Source organism: Ixodes scapularis, unplaced genomic scaffold (genome assembly GCF_016920785.2).
Source record: "Ixodes scapularis isolate PalLabHiFi unplaced genomic scaffold, ASM1692078v2 PGA_scaffold2__306_contigs__length_199485367, whole genome shotgun sequence".
NCBI classification, from domain to species: domain Eukaryota; kingdom Metazoa; phylum Arthropoda; class Arachnida; order Ixodida; family Ixodidae; genus Ixodes; species Ixodes scapularis.
Genome location: NW_024609857.1, coordinates 169,367,487 through 169,386,605, shown reverse-complemented (window position 1 = coordinate 169,386,605; position 19,119 = coordinate 169,367,487). Strand labels below are relative to the sequence as shown.

The 19,119-nt window shown below is 47.4% G+C and overlaps 1 protein-coding gene across 1 annotated transcript in view; it reads right to left on the bottom strand.

The window, feature by feature from the left end:
- LOC8032842 (venom factor) overlaps nt 1-19,119 on the bottom strand; it is a 229,019-nt gene that overhangs the window by 55,542 nt on the left and 154,358 nt on the right. Inside the window, exons 21-26 of the mRNA XM_042292110.1 lie at nt 16,665-16,764; nt 12,356-12,454; nt 11,155-11,343; nt 10,330-10,405; nt 2,308-2,464; nt 2,105-2,182 (exon numbers count right to left, since the gene is read on the bottom strand). Coding sequence (XP_042148044.1) covers nt 2,105-2,182; nt 2,308-2,464; nt 10,330-10,405; nt 11,155-11,343; nt 12,356-12,454; nt 16,665-16,764 — 699 coding nt within the window. The remainder of the gene's footprint in view (nt 1-2,104; nt 2,183-2,307; nt 2,465-10,329; nt 10,406-11,154; nt 11,344-12,355; nt 12,455-16,664; nt 16,765-19,119) is intronic.

Here is a 19,119-nt window from a genome sequence, read left to right as displayed (position 1 = left end):
TCTATGATCTATCGCACTGACAGGACGTGTGTCTGTATAGCTAGCGGTGAAGAAAGCGCACGACCCGGCAGTACTGTACCGGCAGGCTTGCAGCACACAGATGATGTAAGTCGTGATGAACTAGGTTGGCTCTTTAAAACAGAAAAATGTCTGAGTAGCTAGTGCCACTTCCTTTCTCTTGTTCGATGTAAATAAGAAAATTACAAAATTTTGTTTAAGTTTTTTGTTAAAAAATATTTCCCACGATTTTCTATGTGTTTAAATTCTGGTTTCCCTTTTTCCATTGGTCATGCTTTTTCCAACAATATGCGAAATTTCCCACGATTCGAAAACACTGCCGACGACGCCCTGACACCAGCCAACCGCGGTGGTTGCGACGCCGACGGCTCGTTGCTGTGTGATGACTAGGAGGACGTCGCCACCTCGCGGCGAGCGACAGAATTAGTGCAATGACACCCGTACCGCTGGAAAGCGAGTCGAATGGGACGGCCGAAGAAGCCTTCGCGCGCGCGCTTCGGAATCTCGGAGGTTATGCTTGATCCTGCCAACCCTGCCAATTGGAGGCGAGGTATTTAACTTTCTCACACGCTTCGCGACGCGCATTTTCGGGTTACCGTGCAACAATGTTCCTAGTAAGCTGCTTCTAATGAGCTCTTCTGCGAGCGTATTTTGCTTTCGTGAATGGTTTATCACTCCTCTGTGGCGTGCGGTGCTACAAAAAAAAATAAATAAATAAATGTGGCTTTGGGAATAGCGAAAGTAAGTCGTGAAATGCGCGAAGTGGCCGGGTTTCGATTGACTCTGTTTAACCTCGCAGTGTTGACACCTATATGACTGCGTTCGAAACTCAAGCTTCCTTACCTGCGCGGGGAGTTGGCTTTGGCACTATAGGAACAGTTAGCGAAAGGCACGTGTTCTGTTTTCAATTGCTGCTTCTCTCGCCCTGAAAGCGGTGACTTGTTCTGATGGGTGCGAAGCAGCCGACTGCTTCCGATAGCTGCTTGCAGGGACTGGGAAACCGTAAGTAACTCCAGATATTTGCCTGTTCGGAAACTGTGCCTACTATTTCCACTCGTTCCGGCACACGCAAGAGAAATGCGTGTCGGTTTGGACCGCGCTTTACTCCAGGCGGGTGTAAATCACATGTTAAGGCAGACAGCGGCGCTCTGCTCCGTGAAACGTGCGAGCTCCGGCTTCCCAATGGAATGCGCGCAAAAAGAAAACAAAAGAAAACTGACGCACACACACACAAAAAAAAAAGGCTCCTCTGCCGCAACGGGTTGAGGTTGTTCCGAGTGTTTGGTTGTCTTTTGTCGCGGGCTGGTGCCATGGCTCTTCTCGGCGCTGCCGCGTTCTAATTGTTCTGTTTTCCGAATGCTCTCTCCGCTGCGTCTGCTGCGACTTCAATAGGCTCTGAGAAAACGCATTTCAACTGCAACCACAGAAGATGGCACCCAAAAGCAAGGCATCAATGGAGCGCGTGCACGCTTGCCTTGCACGACACCGGGCCGCTTCGCGCCATCCAGTCTCCACATGCGCACACAGTTTATTCACACTAACACTTCACATTTAGTTTTACCACTGGCTTTGTCACGCTAGTACGGCGAAAGGGCGAATTTGTTTCTCCGTCCTAATAACGGAGAACATCACGCTTTACGTGGAGCATAATATGTGTCCCTCTGCGTGTTCTTTGACATCAAGAGTTCTTTTAGGTTGCCTAGACGGCCGGCACTAGGGCGCAATCTTGGCACCTCCGACGTGCCACGAGCTGTTAAAAGGACGAAGTAGACGCTTAGTGTTTCTTATTCTTTGAGTGACTTCGTAGAACTAAACTCCAACATGATCAAATCACATAATAAGCAGTTGAAATAGTAATTAAAATTTGGCGATTTTATTGCTAAAGAATTTTATAAACATTTTTGAGTAATTTATTCGCGTATTTTCAATTATGATATTACAGCGAGGGAATGTAGTGCCATTTTAGGTCACTTTCTTGTGAATAAAGTTTGCTCCCAACCGGCGGCTTCAGAAAGATGAATCGACAGTTTCTAAGCCACCCCCGGGAACAGTCAAACAGGTCAGGAAGGTGGATGCCTCTACTTACCCTGACCCCATCCTTGATGCATTCTTGCAGCGTGAGCAGGACGTAGGCCGACAAAGGCACCGGTCCGTCAACGCCGCCCTGCACAACGTAGCAGAAGCGGAAGCACTCGTATCGTTTAACACTCCGCAAACAGTGATCAAAGTATACCATCTATCGTAAGAAAATATTCGCTCGACACTGCCGACGGATGCTGGAGGACGTACCAGAAGTTCTTTGTGGTGCAGATGATAGGCGTCTTTGAAGCTTCCGTTCTGTTGCTGTTGCGTCATTATATACCGCAATCCGCTGGTTATCACCGCCTCGTCGATCATGGTTGACTTTCGGGCTTCGCACAGGTTCCGAAGGACAAACGCCGTCAGCCTGCGTGCCATTGCGAAGTGAAGCTATCGCCATCGTCCGAAATAAAAAGAGTCAATAGTTGAGTGCTAGCTGTAGAAGGTAAAATGCCGCATGGGGTGCCTTCATGATGCTAGGCCATAAAGAACGTCTATTCGAAACCTCCTTTTAACAGCTTGACGCACCGGGGACATTATGCAGGGCAGTCTTATACCCCTGTCAGACGGCGTTCTAAAGATCCGCCGTTTCACGTGACCTCGGAGAGGGGGGGGTCACGTGACCTTGGGGCGACCTTGGGGGTCACGTGACATTGGGGGTCACGTGACCTTGAGGTAACCTTGGGAGGGGTCACGTGACCTCGGGGAGGGTCACGTGATCTTGGGTTGACTTTGGGGTGACCTTGGTCACGCCGACGCCGACGGCGACGCCGCTCAAGCCGGAAACGGGTGCCTAAGAGCTGCGCTCTAAAAAGTAGCCACGGCCCGTCTTCCTCCCTTCTACTGACGCGCCCCCAAGCGGACACGAGAAAAAGGGAGGAACTAAAGGTTTTTCTCCTTCTCCAGGCAGACGGGAGAAAGCTCACCCCCCCCCCCCCCCCCCCCCCGACTCTTCTTCTTTCGGTTTCGGTTTTCAAGCAGGTCGCGCACGTTGTTTATAAATGCCGTTGAGTTTATTAAGCCTCAGCGAAGGCCGCCTGTAATTCCGTCTTGTAGTCCAAACGTGCAGAACATTTCGGTTGCATTGACGTTTTTATCACTAATTTTATCAAACGAGCAAACGGAGCCGCTAGAAACAGCGAAGTTCCGGAGCAGTGCCAGGAGTACTACGTACATTGGGTAAGACGGCCGTCTCTGGATTGCGGGGCCCACGCGGAACTACAGTCGCTACAGTAGCGGAACCACCCGGAACTGTGTCGACGTTATGGAAATCGCAGGAACTGCGTCCCAGGCAGGCAGGTTTTCCTGCCGGCTGCCTGGGTGCCTTCCGTGCTGAGTTCCGTTTTTTTTTTTTTTTCCGATGCCGAGTGCAACTAACGTTCAACGTGGTTCTGTATTTGTGCGTGTCAGCAACATAGCACCAACATCGTGATGGCAGTGTTCTGGGCTGTGAACAAAAGACTAGAATTACCGCCGAAGTGAACGTGTGTTCGCGTATCAGTGGTGTAACAACAAGATGAGATGGCGTAAACTGTCGGGCAGTGATGCCGCTAGTCGGGCCGTGATCGGAAGGGGCGGGGTGTCGCAGGTTGACATTCCGCTTTACATTAACAAGTTTAATACCACTTGAGAGATTAGGTGCAATCGATCGACGTGCGGATAGTCATGTTGGAACGTTGGTCTGAACATAGCTCCTATCGTACAGTGGCCAATGTGACTGTCGGTTGTCTCGTCCGCGAGAGCGATTGAGCTCTGGGGAAAGGACTCAACAGTACGAAATCGTGACGGAAAGTATGTATATTTACAGTATGGAATTTTAGCATTAAAAAAGAATACTAGGTAAAATCGAAAAAAAAGCTCCTTTTCATTTTGCTGTTTAAATATACTACGGTTCCTGGAGGAACTGCCCTCCAAGTGGCGCGCTGGGATGAGCGCTAGAAGTTTTCGAGCTCGCCACAGCGTAGCTCCGTACACTTAACACCTGCCGCAAGTCGCGGCTTTGACTGCATTCGAGTTGATCGAAAAGCGATTTCTCCGCCCGTGAAGCATCACTTCTAGCTGAGTGAATATCCGCTTTACAGAGATTAATTCAAGACGGCAATTGCAGCCTTGCGCAAACAGGACAAATAGAAAAACAAACATTATAATAGAAATACAGGCAACGACGTGCCATGTGGGGAAACAAACTCATGGCTTCGAACCCCATTGGAGCGGCTTGATTTACTGGCTTTCAAATAATTACGGCATGATCGAGCGTTTGTTTTTTAATAAGAGATTCATCCCCTGAGCCATTCTAAATACTCTCAGAGGTATGACATTGCTGAAAAAAAAATCTACTTGGTGGGAGTATTTCTTTATTGCTTATTCAGTCACCGAGAAATTCCGTACGTTCAAAACGACCAGTATAAGAGACGGAAACGCAGAGCTCGGCTGTAGTGTTCGGGTTAGTGTGCCGTTTGTATTGGTGTTTGTATGTGCCATATATGTGTATGTGCTCAATGTATGATCACCTGATGCTTGTAGTATGCTTAATATGTGTATAGTAGAGGTTCCCGAAGCTCTATGGTGGCCTGATGAAATACTTTTTTTATTTTATTTTTTTGTAGAACATGAATTGGGCAGTACCTAGCGCCACATAGCCTAGCTACTTGCAATTACTCTGCTTGACCCTGCCATCTGGTGGCAAACGATTTAACCTTCTTTCACGCTACGCGATAAACAGCGGCTTCGAGTTTGTTCTTTTGAGAGCGGCTTTTGGTTTCACGGATTGAGTTTTCCATTCCTCGGTGATGTGCGGTCGACGAAGTAATTGTGACCCGAGGAACACTAAAGGTAAGACGTAAAGTGCGCGAAGGAACTGGGTATCGGTTGTCTCCGTTTAACGTCGCAGTGCTGTCGACGAAAAGACTGAGTAACTGCTTTCGAAACGCAAGTTTTTGTACCTGTGGGGGGAATCTGGCTTCGGAAATAAACACAGTTCGCGAAAATCTCGTGTTACGCTTTTATTTGCTGCTCCTCTCGTCCCGTACAAGAGACGTAGCGTCCTCGTTAAGCCTTATTGAGCTCGATTTGCTCGATTCAGGGCCGCCGTAATGAGATGCAGGCGACGGAGGAACTAGTTGCTTTCTTGCTTCAGGGACGAAAGTTTCTCCCTTTCTAAAGGAACATAGGTTACAAGACCGTTCCTCCCCCTAAGGGAGGACTATCCATACCCTTTTTTCTAAGGGTGTACGCATTTTGTTGACTCTGATGTGATGTTCTGGTAAATTGGAGAACCATGTTGGTAATTCGAGGTTAGAATTTTCTACACGCCGAAACTTCTACGCGAATTGTTCCAGAAGCCCACGCGTGTACAAAAGGGGCTTCGCGTGGCAAGCCAGGGTAGTTTTCGCCCCAGCGTTCGACTCTGCTTTTACGCCGCATTCGACGCCCGCGACGCTCTGCTGTTATCTTCTGTTTCCCTTTTATTTTAGGACACAAGTTCGCCCCCATCAAACGTTTCAGTTTCCCCAGTTATTATTTATTTCACCTTGTCATTCGTGACATTTTGGTGGAGGTGCGGGGTACCACATGTCGTGCAGCGCAGCGCTCCGAGTTCCGGTAGTACAAGTCCGAACCCAAGCTCCCGAGGACTTAACGAAGACAAGATTAAGACCCGATAATGTCGCCGCACCCAAGGTCTACCCCCGGAGTACGGACTTCTGCCACCTAGGACCAAGCAGCCAACGAGGCCGACGATGGACAACCAGCCGCCACAGACCCCGGCCGCCGCCGCCGTCGTCTACCTTCCCGTCGCACCCCGGACTCCGACGCCTTTCCACGGGGAGGTCCACGAGGACGTCGAAGATTGGCTGCAACATTACGAACGAGTGGCCCGCCATAACGGATGGAAACCGGAGCAGCGCCTTCAAAACGTTTACTTCGTTTTGGAGGCCACAGCACAAGATTGGTTTGAAAACTACGAAGCGTCGATCACCTCCTGGGAGCAACTGAAGGCTGAGCTCCGAGGTACGTTCACCAACCAACAGCGAAAAGAACGCGCCAAAGATTTTCTTCAAGCGAGAATCCAAGGCCCCAACGAGAGCGTCGTAAGCTTTGTCCAAGATGTTCTTCGACTCAGCAACCGCGAGGATTCTCAAGCCTCCGAAGCCATGAAGCTGAGAATCCTGATGCGAGGTGTCAAGGCGAGCATCTTCGGAGGCCTGGTGCGATGTACACCTATAACCGTCGAAACGTTTGTAACGGAGGCAACCAACATTGAACGGGCCTTGCAAGTACGAGCCGCTCACTTCCATCGAGCTCCTTGCCAGCTGCGCGCGCGGCTTTCTATAGGACGGTAGTCTACAAGCCAGGCCGCAAGCCCAGCGACGCCGACTGCCTGTCCAGGGCCCCTGTCGAGACACCTTCCGGCAGCAGCGACGACAATGACGATGAGTGCTTCCTAGGAGCAGTGGCCAATGACGACCTGGCACGACGTCAACGAGACGATCCTGAGCTGCGCGCATTAATTAAGCACCTGGAAGAGCGCGGGAGTACCGTGCCCCTTGTTTTCTCACGAGTTGTGCCGACCTTCGCCATTCGACAAGGTGTACTCTGCAAAGAAAACTTCGGCGACACCAACTCACCGGGGCTGCTGGTAATCCCGACCGACCTTCGAGAGGAGATTTTTCAAGCCTGCCCCGACGACCCGACGTCCGGACACCTTGGTTAAAGTCGGGCGCTGGCCCGTATTCGTGAAAAGTATTATTGTCTCGTCTACCTTGTCGACGTCATAGTATCTTCAGCTGACTTCGACGAGCACTTGCAACGACTCCGTGCGGTTCTCTAACCCATACAGACCACCGGGCTCACCCTCAAGCCTTCAAAGTGCCGGTTCGTCTGTGAAGAACTGAAGTTCCTAGGCCACGTGGTTAGTAGCGAAGGCGTCCGCCCAGACCCCGAGAAGACTCGCGCCGTCACGGCATTTTAAAGCGCCAACAGAAAATAAGGCCTTGCGAAGATTCCTTGGACTTTGTGCCTATTATCATCTCTTCGTTCGGGATTTCGCAAGGATTTCCGCACCACTCACAAACCTCACGACGGACGCCGAGAAGCCCGAAAGGGCCGAAGAGCAGCAGCAGGCATTTAACGAGCTGAAGCGAAGACACTAGACTCCTCCTGTCCTTGGACACTTTGATCAAGATGCGAAAACCGAGATTCACACGGACGCTAGTAATGCAGGACTTGGAGCGGTTCTAGTTCAAGTGCAAGAAGGCACCGAGCGAGTCATCGCCTACGCAAGTCGGACACTGTTCAAGGTGGAGAAAAATTACTTCACGACTGAGAGTGAATGCCTTGCGGTCGTCTGGGCAATCACAAAGTTTCGTCCGTACTTGTACGGAAGCCCGATTTGCGTAGTCACAGACCATCACTCGCTCAGCTGGCTTGTGAACCTCAAGGACCCTTCAGGACGCCTTGCTCGGTTTAGTCTTATACCTCAAGAGTTCAACATGACTGTAGTCTAAAAGTCGGGCCGCAAGCACAGCGACGCCGACTGCCTGTCCAGGGCCCCTGTCGAGACACCTTCCGGCAGCAGCGGCGACAATAACAACGACTGCTTCATAGGAGCAGTGACCACCGACGACCTGGTACGACGTCAACGAGACGATCCTGCGCTGCGCGCATTAACTGAGCACCTGGAAAGGAGCGGGAGTACCGTGCCCCGTGTTTTCTCACGAGTCCTGCCGACCTTCGCCATTCGACAAGGTGAACTCTACAAAGAGAACTTCAGTGACACCAACTTGCCCTGGCTGCTGGTTATCCCGACCGACCTTCGGGAGGAGATCTTTCAAGCCTGCCACGACGACCCGACGTCCGGACACCTTGGTTATAGTCGGACGCTGGCCCGTATTCGTGAAAACTATTACTGGCCCAAGCTCCCCAAAACCACCCACCTCTACACCCGATCTTGCCACGAGTGCCAGCGACGCAAGAAACCGCCGACGAAGCCGGCAGCTCTCCTGCAGCCAATTGCTCCACCAACTGCACCGTTCCAGCAGATCGGAATGTATCTGGTTGGTTCTTTTCCGCTGTCGACCCTGGGAAACCGTTGGATAATCGTCGCCACAGATTATCTCACGCGGTATGCAGAAACGAAAGCCCTTCCTTCAGGGACTGCTGTTGAAGTCGCCAAGTTTTTCATCGAGTCCATCGTCCTCCAGCACGGCGTTCCCGAAGTGCTGATTACAGATCGCGGATCATCGTTCATGGCACAGCTGACCCAAGAAATCTTCTGGCTCAGTCACATCAGCCATTGTCGTACCACTGCGTACCACCCGCAGACCAACGGGCTGGCGGAGCGACTCAACAAGACAATAGCCGACATGATCTCTATGTACATCGACGTAGTTGACAAGACGTGGGACGAGGTGTTTCCCTACGTCCCGTTTGCCTACAAAAGGGCGGTTCAAGAGAGCACTGGATACACACCTTTCCAGTTGGTACACGGTTGTCGAAGGTAACAACCATGCTGGAAGCCATGCTGCCCCGTGAGCCATCTGACAATGAGAGCGACGACGCCCAGGTGGTTGCTCAACGGGCCTAAGAAGTCCGCCAGCTCGCCCGACTCCTGATTCAAGACCAGCAACGCGTCGACGCGGTCAGCTAAAACCTTTGTGGCAGGGACATCTACTTCCAGCCCGGAGACAGGGTGTGGGTGTGGACGCCCATCCGTTGCCGCAGCCTCAGTGAGAAACTGCTTAAACGGTACCTTGGACCATACAAGGTACTTCGTCACCTCGGGGAGCTGAACTGCGAGGTGATGCCCGACGGAACAAGAACATCATCACGCCGCCCACCAAGACCTGAAGTCGTCCACGTCGTGTGCCTGGAGCCGTACTAAGCTCGATAGGACTATGGACCTTATGTGTTCTTAATGACCCTTTAGTCTGCCGTTCTTTTTATTTGCTTTGTTTTGTTTTGTGGTACATCAGGGCGATGCACTTTTTATAGGGGGGAGTAATGCCGCGCGCGCAGCTGGCCAGGTAGGCAGTAATTCGAGGTTAGAATATTCTACACGCCGAAACTTCTTCGCTGATTGTTCCAGAAGCCCAGGCGTGTACAAAAGGGCTCCGCGTGCCAAGCAGGGGCAGTACTCGACCCAGCATTCAACTCTGCTCTTACGCCGACTTCGACGCCCGCGACGCTCTGCTGTTATCTTCTTTTTCCTTTTTTTATTTTTCGGCACAAGTTCGCCCCCATTAAACGTTTCAGTTTCCCCAGTTATTCTTTGTTTTCCCTTGTCATTCGTGACAATATATCCTAGAGCACTCCACGTGTCCAGCTTTTAAGGCCTGACCAGGCCCATAAGTCTTACTGACCCGGGCCCGGCCTGATAGGGTGCCCTCGTGTTTCGGCCCGACCCGAGCTTAGCCCCACTGGAGGTGCCTTGACTGTGGGAAATAAAGCACGCCTCGGGGGTCCGTGCACAAAACCCCATATTACAACTACACAAACTCATTCCTTCATCGCAGGGCACACCACTCACAGACGAGAATTTTCCTTGTCTTTCAAAATACACGTTTTCAATCAAACAATCATTCCCGTCTGTAGCTGAGACACCAGACGCCCACTGAGCCTGATTAGCTGCCGGCTGTCTAAAAATATAAGCAATACAATTACTTTACTTTCAATCAATCACGTACAGGATCTTGGTTATTTCTTCCATTGTGAAACTTCCGGTTATCAATCATGTCGCACGGACCCACACACGCACGCAAAGTAGAACAACTTGGAGGACACTTAAGCTTCGCCTTTAAGAGTGGAACACGATAGCGTTATTGAATCCGGTTCACATCGCCTTCTCCTTCGCTTCTCATGCTCTTTCTGGCAGTCTCAAAAAGAATTGCGGCGGACATGTCTGGTTCGAATCCCGCCTAAAGTTCTACAAATTTTCTTTAAGGCAAATGAATAACTTTATCAAGTAAAATCATATCGAGACATGTGGCGACTTTTAATTGGAATTACATGTCATGTTTTTCAATCACTTTCATTCCCTGCGTTACGCCACGTTTCACGCTAGCGTTTCGGTTCGTTTTATTTTCCCGCGCGAGGTCACGTGTCTGTGACGTTATGACCCTATGGACCAATCAATTTTTCCCGTCACAACGCCACCGACGCCGGCTTTTCTGTGACGCGGACTCCTTAACGCTGGCGCGTTAAAAAGAAAAGGAGGGGAGCGACAGAGGTGCATACCAGAGACTGGAAGGATGATCGGTCCAAACGGCGAAAGACCCGTCAGGTTTTCTGTAAGTCAGGATCCTCTTGTAGCCTGTACAGCGAGGACGAAAAAAAAAACAGGACATTTGTATCGCGACTAAAAGAGGGCACATTAATCCGCCAGTCGCATGTGATGTATGGACGAACTTGCTCAAATTTCCATCTCTCTGAATATTTCTAAAAGGATCTTATTCAAGACGAGCGTGTCGCACGTTTTATGAGGAGCTTAGCTAGTGACACTGAGCATGTGTAATTACACTATTAATATTAAAAACTGGTTTGAAAATTTCTCGAACGAAAAACGTTCCTTCGGAAATATAAGGTGATGTAAATATTTTCATTGACCATGTCTCCCCAGAAAGTGCGCAGTACCTTTTAGATATCGTCCTTTGTACGCTTCGATCAGTTTAATAAACAATATGTGACAAATTTTGTCAATGCGAGTGCAACAATTAGTCGCTGAATAGTGCAGTGGATGTTCTTTCCGTGATGCGCTGTTGAACTAAGGAGTGTATAGCGGATACATTACGCCAAACGTTTATATATAGCAAAGTGACTGACTGCCTAAAGCTCAGCGCAAATGAGTGGGAGGTAAATAGTCCCTGAAGGTTCCTCACATCTGAATAACCATACTACACAGCCCGGTGATGATCAAACACCACCAACATTGTTTAATATATTATGAACATAATATCATTTGCGACCTGATGTCAAGTGCCCTTCTCCATCAGAAGCGAACAAAATCCTCAGAGCTCTCACTTTGCCATGAACTCTTTAGTGAGCGTAAAATATCGTCCTCACCTTCACGAATGAAGCCGAGAGCGTGGTCTTCGTACGGACCGCCGATACTTCCCACGGCTCTCAGGTACTGGTAAGCGTACAGGGTTGGGGCCAGACTGATCATGGTTTGCTCTCCGCATCCGGTGGGCATACTCATGATGCTTCCGGGATTTTTGACCATTGTCTCTAGCGCCGGACCGAGTTTGTCGCCTGGAACGCACGAAAATAAAAACAGAACCGCGGCGTTTATTTCAATTCAAGCGGACTCATCAGGCATCGCATGCCTCATCAAGGCAGACCAGGAATGTACAAATCGACGCACGCCGCGGTACTTTTATGGATACTTTTCTATGAATTCTATGGATACTTTTAGTTTCCCGAACTTAAGGAACGATGTTGTGTTTCAATTACTTAATACACAATCTCGTATCAATGTTTTGAGTGTCTGAATAGTTAGAACGTTGATTTGCAAACGTATGCCTTTTATGTAGGCATTGGTAGAATTTCGCCACAGTGTTTCAATACAGCTAACCGAGGCATAGATGTTTCTAATGATTTTTTTGAAAATCTGTGCCTTACGTGCTTCACTGGAAAGCATACACTTGAATGGTTATTGAAATAAGTAAGACGAAATACGAATATGCATGGAGCTTCTGGTTTTTTTTTTCTGCCTGGATGTCTTTAACTTTATTGTACAACGGGTAACTACCAGAACCTTGAACCTAACCTATGATAAAATTATTCCTGCATATGTAACTAAACCAATTGCGCAAGAATACAAAACGAGCAGCCGTTTATCCAAACAAAACTAAGAATTTTTTTCTTCGTGGTCTAAAGGCCCGTTCACACTCTTGCAACTGAGTACGACCGAGAGAGACCAAACCGGTTTTTAAGCCTCTTGCGATCTCTTAGGACCAGCTCCGCTCAGCGCATCCGGTCTCAAGAAGTCTTTCTCGGTCGTACTCGGTTGCAAGAGTGTGAACGCGCCTTAAACATCAAACGTAAAACTATGTTCACGGCACGCGTATACTCGCTCCATCTTTTGTAGAGGCGTTATTTGTGATTCCAAGTTCATGCGACCTTTTTGTTATCACATTCTGATAAGCTTACTCTTCTTTGTCTAGGACGTCTATAAACATTCATTTTGAACGAAAAAGAAGGAGCAATGCTGCCACACTTCTAGGGTTGACTGGCCCAGCGTGGATCAAAAATCGTTTCGTACCGATAATGCCGATCTCGCAGTGCTCGGAACCCGGAATTGCGATGTCCGGACTGGGCCGCCGGATCTGAACAAGCTGCCGGCCGTTGGTGGCGTAGCTCTCTGTAAACAACAGCGCCGTGAAGGATTATTCGTTTGCCAGTAGAGGAGTTATACCAGAATTGTGCGTGACGCGTTGCTTGTATCTGGCTACTTTATTCGCTAACAATAGGACGATTTGGCTAATTTTCATCGAAATGAATGGACGCTTTATTTTCGTGACATTTTGACCGAGTAAAAAGTATCGAGTATTTAGTTACTTTTAGGGGTACGTGTACACCACACGTTGCACAACCATGGACTCTCCCCATCTTGGGTTTGCAGCTCTCACACTTTAGAACCGCTACATGGGCAACAAAGAAAAGCACTTGTACAAGATATTGCCTCACATAAAAAATAGTAGACGAATGCAAAACTCAAAAGAACTATTTAAAAATGCGAATCTGTGCATGCAACCAAGCAAGAGGGGCATCGTACATTGTGCGACGCAAAAGTGGCGTTCCTTTTATAAACGTGGGACCTTCAGGAATGTTCCTTTAATTCTTTTATATATTTACGTGTCTTAGAAAGAGCTCGAAGTGGTCCACTTTCCAACTCTTGTTGAACTTCGTCATGTTTTCCAAATCAGAACACAGGACGACGACCTAAAATTGGTCGGAACTTTCCAGAAGTATACAAATCAACAAAAAAGAGAGAGCCTGGTCAAGCGGTGTTTGATCCTCGTTCCGCCTCACGGCAGCCGCGTGGGCTGCCAGCTCCGTCCCGCTAGCGGCAACGTGAGAGAGTACGGTCACGTCTTTCAGTGTACATCCTGACCAAACTCTACACTGAGATGGTGTCCTCGCGATAAGTCTTCCAAGTAGAAACAAGATTATGCTCTATTGAAATATTCTGTTTTCCGTTTTGTTGTTTGTAAGTACACTAGGGGACAGTCCCCACAAACAGAAAGTCGACCGCCCATTTCTATTTTGTTTATGGTATCCTGGACAGTTTGTCTTCTAAACAATGACGTCTTTCAGTGAGAAGTATTATTCACTGCGTAGTTCCCAGTACGGCTTTTGCCAAAACGCAGTCACACAATCATTACGCGAAGACCTTTTCGATCATATTCACGAAAATATTGATCGTAACAATTTTGTGCCAAATCTTTTTCTAGATCTCAAAAAGGCATCTGACAGAACTGACCACTGGTTGCTATGCATAAGTAAAAACACTTGGGTTTTGGAGGCCCGTTCAATGATTTCCTGGCTGACTACCTTTAAATGTACACTGACACCCCTCAAATAGTTTTTTTTTATCTTTGGCCAGGCGATTCATTATGGTGTCAGAAGGCTAACCAATCAACATTTTGATACAACGTCACATATATTTTTAATAAAGCCAAAAAACGCAACTGCTCGAACCTGACACCGAAACGTTATCAAATGCCACGTGGCTCTGCAAGTTTTTTTTTTAACGTGTTTGCAGCATTTTCGGGGCCACAAAAAATGGATATTATATTTTCTATACATTCGCAGTACTATGTGTGCACCTTCAATGACCCGTGACCTTGATTATCTTTGAGGGTTGTGTCTAAACCATAAAAAACGGCACGTGATCATGGAGAAGAGAGTGAGCGCGACTCAAACGGCCCTCGTCTCGATCGGCGGTTTTCGGGCTGAAAGAAAACGAATTTCGAACCGCCAATTGTGTTCCGGGTAGTTGGGCTTTCATATGTTATGTACAAAGAAAAATCTTTGCGAGATTAAATACCCTGTCAGTGTCCTCTTTAAGGACGTCTACAGCTAGTAAATATTTCTTAAGCTAAGAGTAAGTTAGTGAAACTTAATTACAGTTTCTCCAGGGATCTATTTTAGGACCTCTCCTTTTCAACACGTACGTTAATGTAATTGGGAAGCTTCACTTTCCCCGCGGAGTTTTCAGTACGCCAACGATACCACTTTGGGTTTATCTGAAAATGACGTATTCGAAGCTACATCATGTTTTCAAAATGGCATATTCCACCTAAAGGCATGTTTCACTCGCAACCAAATTTTCGTAAACGTCGACAAAACGAATATGCTTTCATAAACACACAAAATTATAAAACTTTCGGCCCCTTGGTTCTTCCCTTATACACTTGTAAAATCTTCAGGTGCGCACCACTAGAATACGTGTCATCCACAAGGTATCATGTGCTTTTTGATGAACATCTGTCATGGAGAGCGCATATCGACTACCTGCGAAACGCCATGAACGGTGTCTGCTTATATATACAGCCTTCGTTTTCTGACCGATGCGCGTACTAGATATAGGACTTATCAGGCACTGGAATCGTTTCTACTATGATACGGCATAATGGTTTATGGTTCCTCTTCGTAATATAAAGAAAAAAAAGTTAGATATTATTCTGCGAAACCTAGCGAGAAACATTGCGTATAGAACTAAATTTGCAGAACTCGAAACTGACCTAAAGATGCGGTCGCTACGGATGTTGCTAGTTGACATATTGCATATTTATATCATATTAGTAAACAATTACTATAAATACGCGTTTAAGCAGCCACTAAAAAGGAAAAGTGTCCCGAGAGAAATAGAACGCTTAGTTTTTTCAAAGGTTTTCACAAACTTCTGTAAAAGGGTACGGCAGTTATGCTCCACAATATGATAACATATTGCCAAATCGACTTTAGCACTGCCAGTCACTTTGGATTGCTAAAAGAGAGCTGAGATAGTGGTCTAATAACGTTGATGCATAACCACACTTGTAACCACATAACGTTAGTTTTTTTTGTTTTTTTTATGTTGGATGTAAGTTGCTGCGTCGTTCCGTATAAGCGTTTGCATGTTGTGATTTTCAGTTTTAAATTTACCGTGCTTGTAACTTGTTGGGTTTTGTAAGACGTAGCTTCAAATTTATTTCTTTCCTTTTTTTAGGCCGGAAGCATGCGGGTACGTTGCTTTGTGTACGAGTAGTAACATCCCATCCATTGCAACAGTGTCCCGCCCACTTAAACACACGTGCTTTTGTGGCTCTGTGAAATTTATGTACTCGTTTATTATGCAATAAACGTTTGTATGTATGTATGTCAGGCACCAAACTTTTGCCCATGATGCTGGTGTCCTGAGTCGGCACTTTTCACCTCTCTAGTAGTTCTGATGACAGCCCTTAGATGCTAAGAAAAAGTCTGCCAATTCCAAAGTTCGCTTGGTCGCGCTAACAGTGCCGCGCAGTGCACATTCGTCTGTTTAGAATCGCTCAACTCATGCGAAAGGATTTTTTCAATTAAGAGAAAAAGCGTCTGCCACGTTTTGGCAAAATTTAAAATGCAGGCGAACTAATTTAATATACATTTTAAGTACAGAAGAAACATAACAAACACAAGGCTTCGTGCATGTGTTTGTCCTCTGTATCCTCGATTCTTCATCCATTCTTAAAATGTCTATTTTTATTTTGGTGGCTCCCAAATTTGAGTGTGCTATGAGCCATGGGTTGACAAATCTTATCCGCAAATACCGCTGCGATGCGGTCAAGATGAAATGTTACAACCTGCGTCCGTCAACAAATAGCAGAAAGCGTTGAAACATTTTTCCAGCTTTTTTTGTTTAAAAAAGGAACTTGCATCCTACAACTAGTGCACCCGAATTTAGGCTTTCGGTATTCGAGCTAATAAGAATCTTTCCAAAAAGGGGCTTTTTTGGCGATTCGGCAAAAAGAGTTAGCCTATCCAGATCAAGTATTCACATCTTGGGCGATCTCACCAAACACTTAACATAACGGAAACATAAAAAGAGAATATGTACCAATACAGGACTAGAAGCCAAGCAAGTCATTATAAATATCCCTACCAAAAGTGCATGAATTTAGCAGCACATTAATATTAATTCTGAACATCCTAATTGCTTAAGCGTTCCCTTGTCACCTGAAATCACTGTGCCCTAGGTCATATTAACGGGATTATTTTGACAGAGTATTTTATTCCAAACAATTTCGTCCAGACTCCGCTACCACCAAAAAAAGAAATGTTTCGAACCGCAGATTACAGATATGCTACAAAATATTTCCAACTATTACCTTTTACCATTTTTTTATTTTATTTAGGCCCGAAAAGAGCACAATATTACGTTGAACGGTTGCCATAGACACAGGGCACTTACCGCACTACTTTTAAGATAAGGGCGCGTGTTCAAATTTGAAAGCTCGGTAACTAGTAACGTACACAGTTACTTTTCGGCAAGTAATAAATCACAATCATCACTTTTAACTAACGTGCAGGGTACCATTCAAACTCACCCGTGTAGTGTTCGTGGAAGATGCTGCGCTGTTGTCGCTTCTTAACGTCGGTGGGATTCAGGGGTACGTTGAAAGATTCGTTTCGGGGGGCACCATTGTGCTGGAACCAAAAATAAGAAAAGTGATGAACCACGTACAAGAACAGACGAATAGAATAAAAGGAGAGAATTATCCTTTTGTTCAAGTTTGAAGGAGAATGAATCTAGCTTTACGTGTCGACCTGTAAGTTCGACACGCCATTCTTACATTCTAGGATTGTGGTTGTGGCGCTTGAAGGAGCACTGACCAGTGTCCGAAATCCTGGTCACCAGTGACAAAAAAGGGAAATAATAAACTCAAATGCAAGCTCTTGTGAAGAGAGGGGCTGCGCATAAAACAATATCTTCTCTTTTTACAGCACTTTTGGCATCGGTGTTGCTCTAGTTACGTGACTATGCTTTTCTGACGTTCTTGCACTACGATAGTGCGAAGGTTTTAAAAAAGGGAGTCTGGCAAAAAGCTCGGCCCCCCTTCTCTGTCATAGGGTCAGCATAAACAAGCAGGGCGGCGCCCATGGAACAGACCGGATTCTGGTCTATAGGCGTCGCCATTTTCTGTTGGTGGTGGCGACATTGAGTTTGAGACTTTATACACGAACTCAGCTCTGTTACGTCACCGCGCGGTGGTGCCGCGTCAGGCGCACTTCCGGTTTGGGCTGCGGGCGGAAGTCGCAATACGAGACTATTGTCCTGTGGTATTTTGGAAGAAACCAGACAAAAACCTGCCTTCTCGTAAAAACGCCGCGATTAGGGCTGTATCAAAAGAGTCGGGAAAGGTTTGAAGGTCTTCATGCGTTTTCTGCCTGCTCGGCTCCTACGAGAACGTTGATAGGTGCTGCGAAAAATAAAAACCCGACTCAGTCGGACCATGATTGCTTGTGCGGAAAGCACATTGGATGGAAATCATGGATGCTTATGGTCGTCCGATTTATTTGTTTTGTTCCAACATGAACGCGGGAAAACCGCCAAGTTGTACGGATCACATCCGGACTACGTTTAGTGCATCTTCAAGCTCAAACAGCTGCCTGATCGTTTGAACTGTCGTGTGCTCCTTCAAATGTTTCCGCTTGTTATCGTCTACTCGTTCAAACGACAGCTGCCTGTAGACCAAGCGTTGACCCGTTAATTGCGATAAGAGGTAATTGCAGGACTCAAAAATTTTTTTGAGATTGAAGGTGGGTTGGGGTAGGTAGGCTCGGTGTAAACGGTAGGTACTAGGAGAGGCTGATCATTGTTACCAGTGGCCATCACCGACTTGCTATGCCGGATTCACTTGGGCCGATTTTGGTTGTGATTATCAGTACCGACGTTGACCATCTCAGCAACGGCCCACGCATTTGCAGCTTGAGCGACGTCGCGACTGAAAATAGCGAGCAGAATCTCATCATGTGAATCAAATTTTAGCGCCCATTCTGCGGCGTCCACACGGAATGAATCGCTGGATGTCACATTATTCACGCGACGTTTTGCGGTGTAGCGAGCATTGTTAATTTCGCTGAGGCCGCTGCAGTAATCAGACAGTGGCAGAAAGACGTGGATTTAAAACTTCTATCGTGGAAAAGGGGGACGATCCTTTGGAAGCGAAGGATCGTCCCCCTAAAGAAAAGGCTCAGGGACCTGTCTACAGGATCACCTGTGATGACTGCGCCTCCTCCTACGTTGGGGAAACTAAAAACTTCCCCGGAACGTCTACGCCGGCATCAGTATGACGAAAAAAAGAATAACGTGCAGGGTAGTGCGCTGGCAGAACACGTCCAAAAAGAAGGTCACACGGTTGGATTGAACCACTGCTCTCTTCATGGCACGGAAAGAAACTGGCAAAGACGCGTTTTATTAGAGTCCTGCACACTTTAAAAAAAAAGGGTGTAGTAGGGTGCATCAGGCGCACATGCACCCTTTTCCTGAAAGATGCACCCTCCGCCACCCAGCCGGTGTACTTGTACACCGACAATGAATATCCTTCACTCCTTTAAAAACCTCTATGTGTATTAGTGCACCGCCACGCTAGCCACGCGCATCGATCAACTTGTGCTTCGATTCCCCCTTGGGGGTCACTTTTTGGGTTGGGCAGTTTCTTAGGAAGTATGGGGCTATCCTGTTCACTCGGTATTGGCAGTATAGAGTAAATGGTATGCTTGTTTTAGGCCAATTATGTGTCCGGGTAGGATCACGTGACTACACTCTCCAAACTAAATTTAAGGCAGAGCACGGCACCTCCTGAAGGCCAAGGCCATGGATAGCATCCACTGCATTATTAACTGTGGGTCAAACTTTCAAGAGGATATAACTGACAAATCCTCTCGTTGTGTTCATTGTTCGGACGCCCCCCCCCCCCCCCCCCCCCCCCCGCCCGCCCTGAAGATAAGCCTTTGCGAGGGCGCCCCCCTTCTGGCCTTGAAGGAGCTGCTATTTTTTTA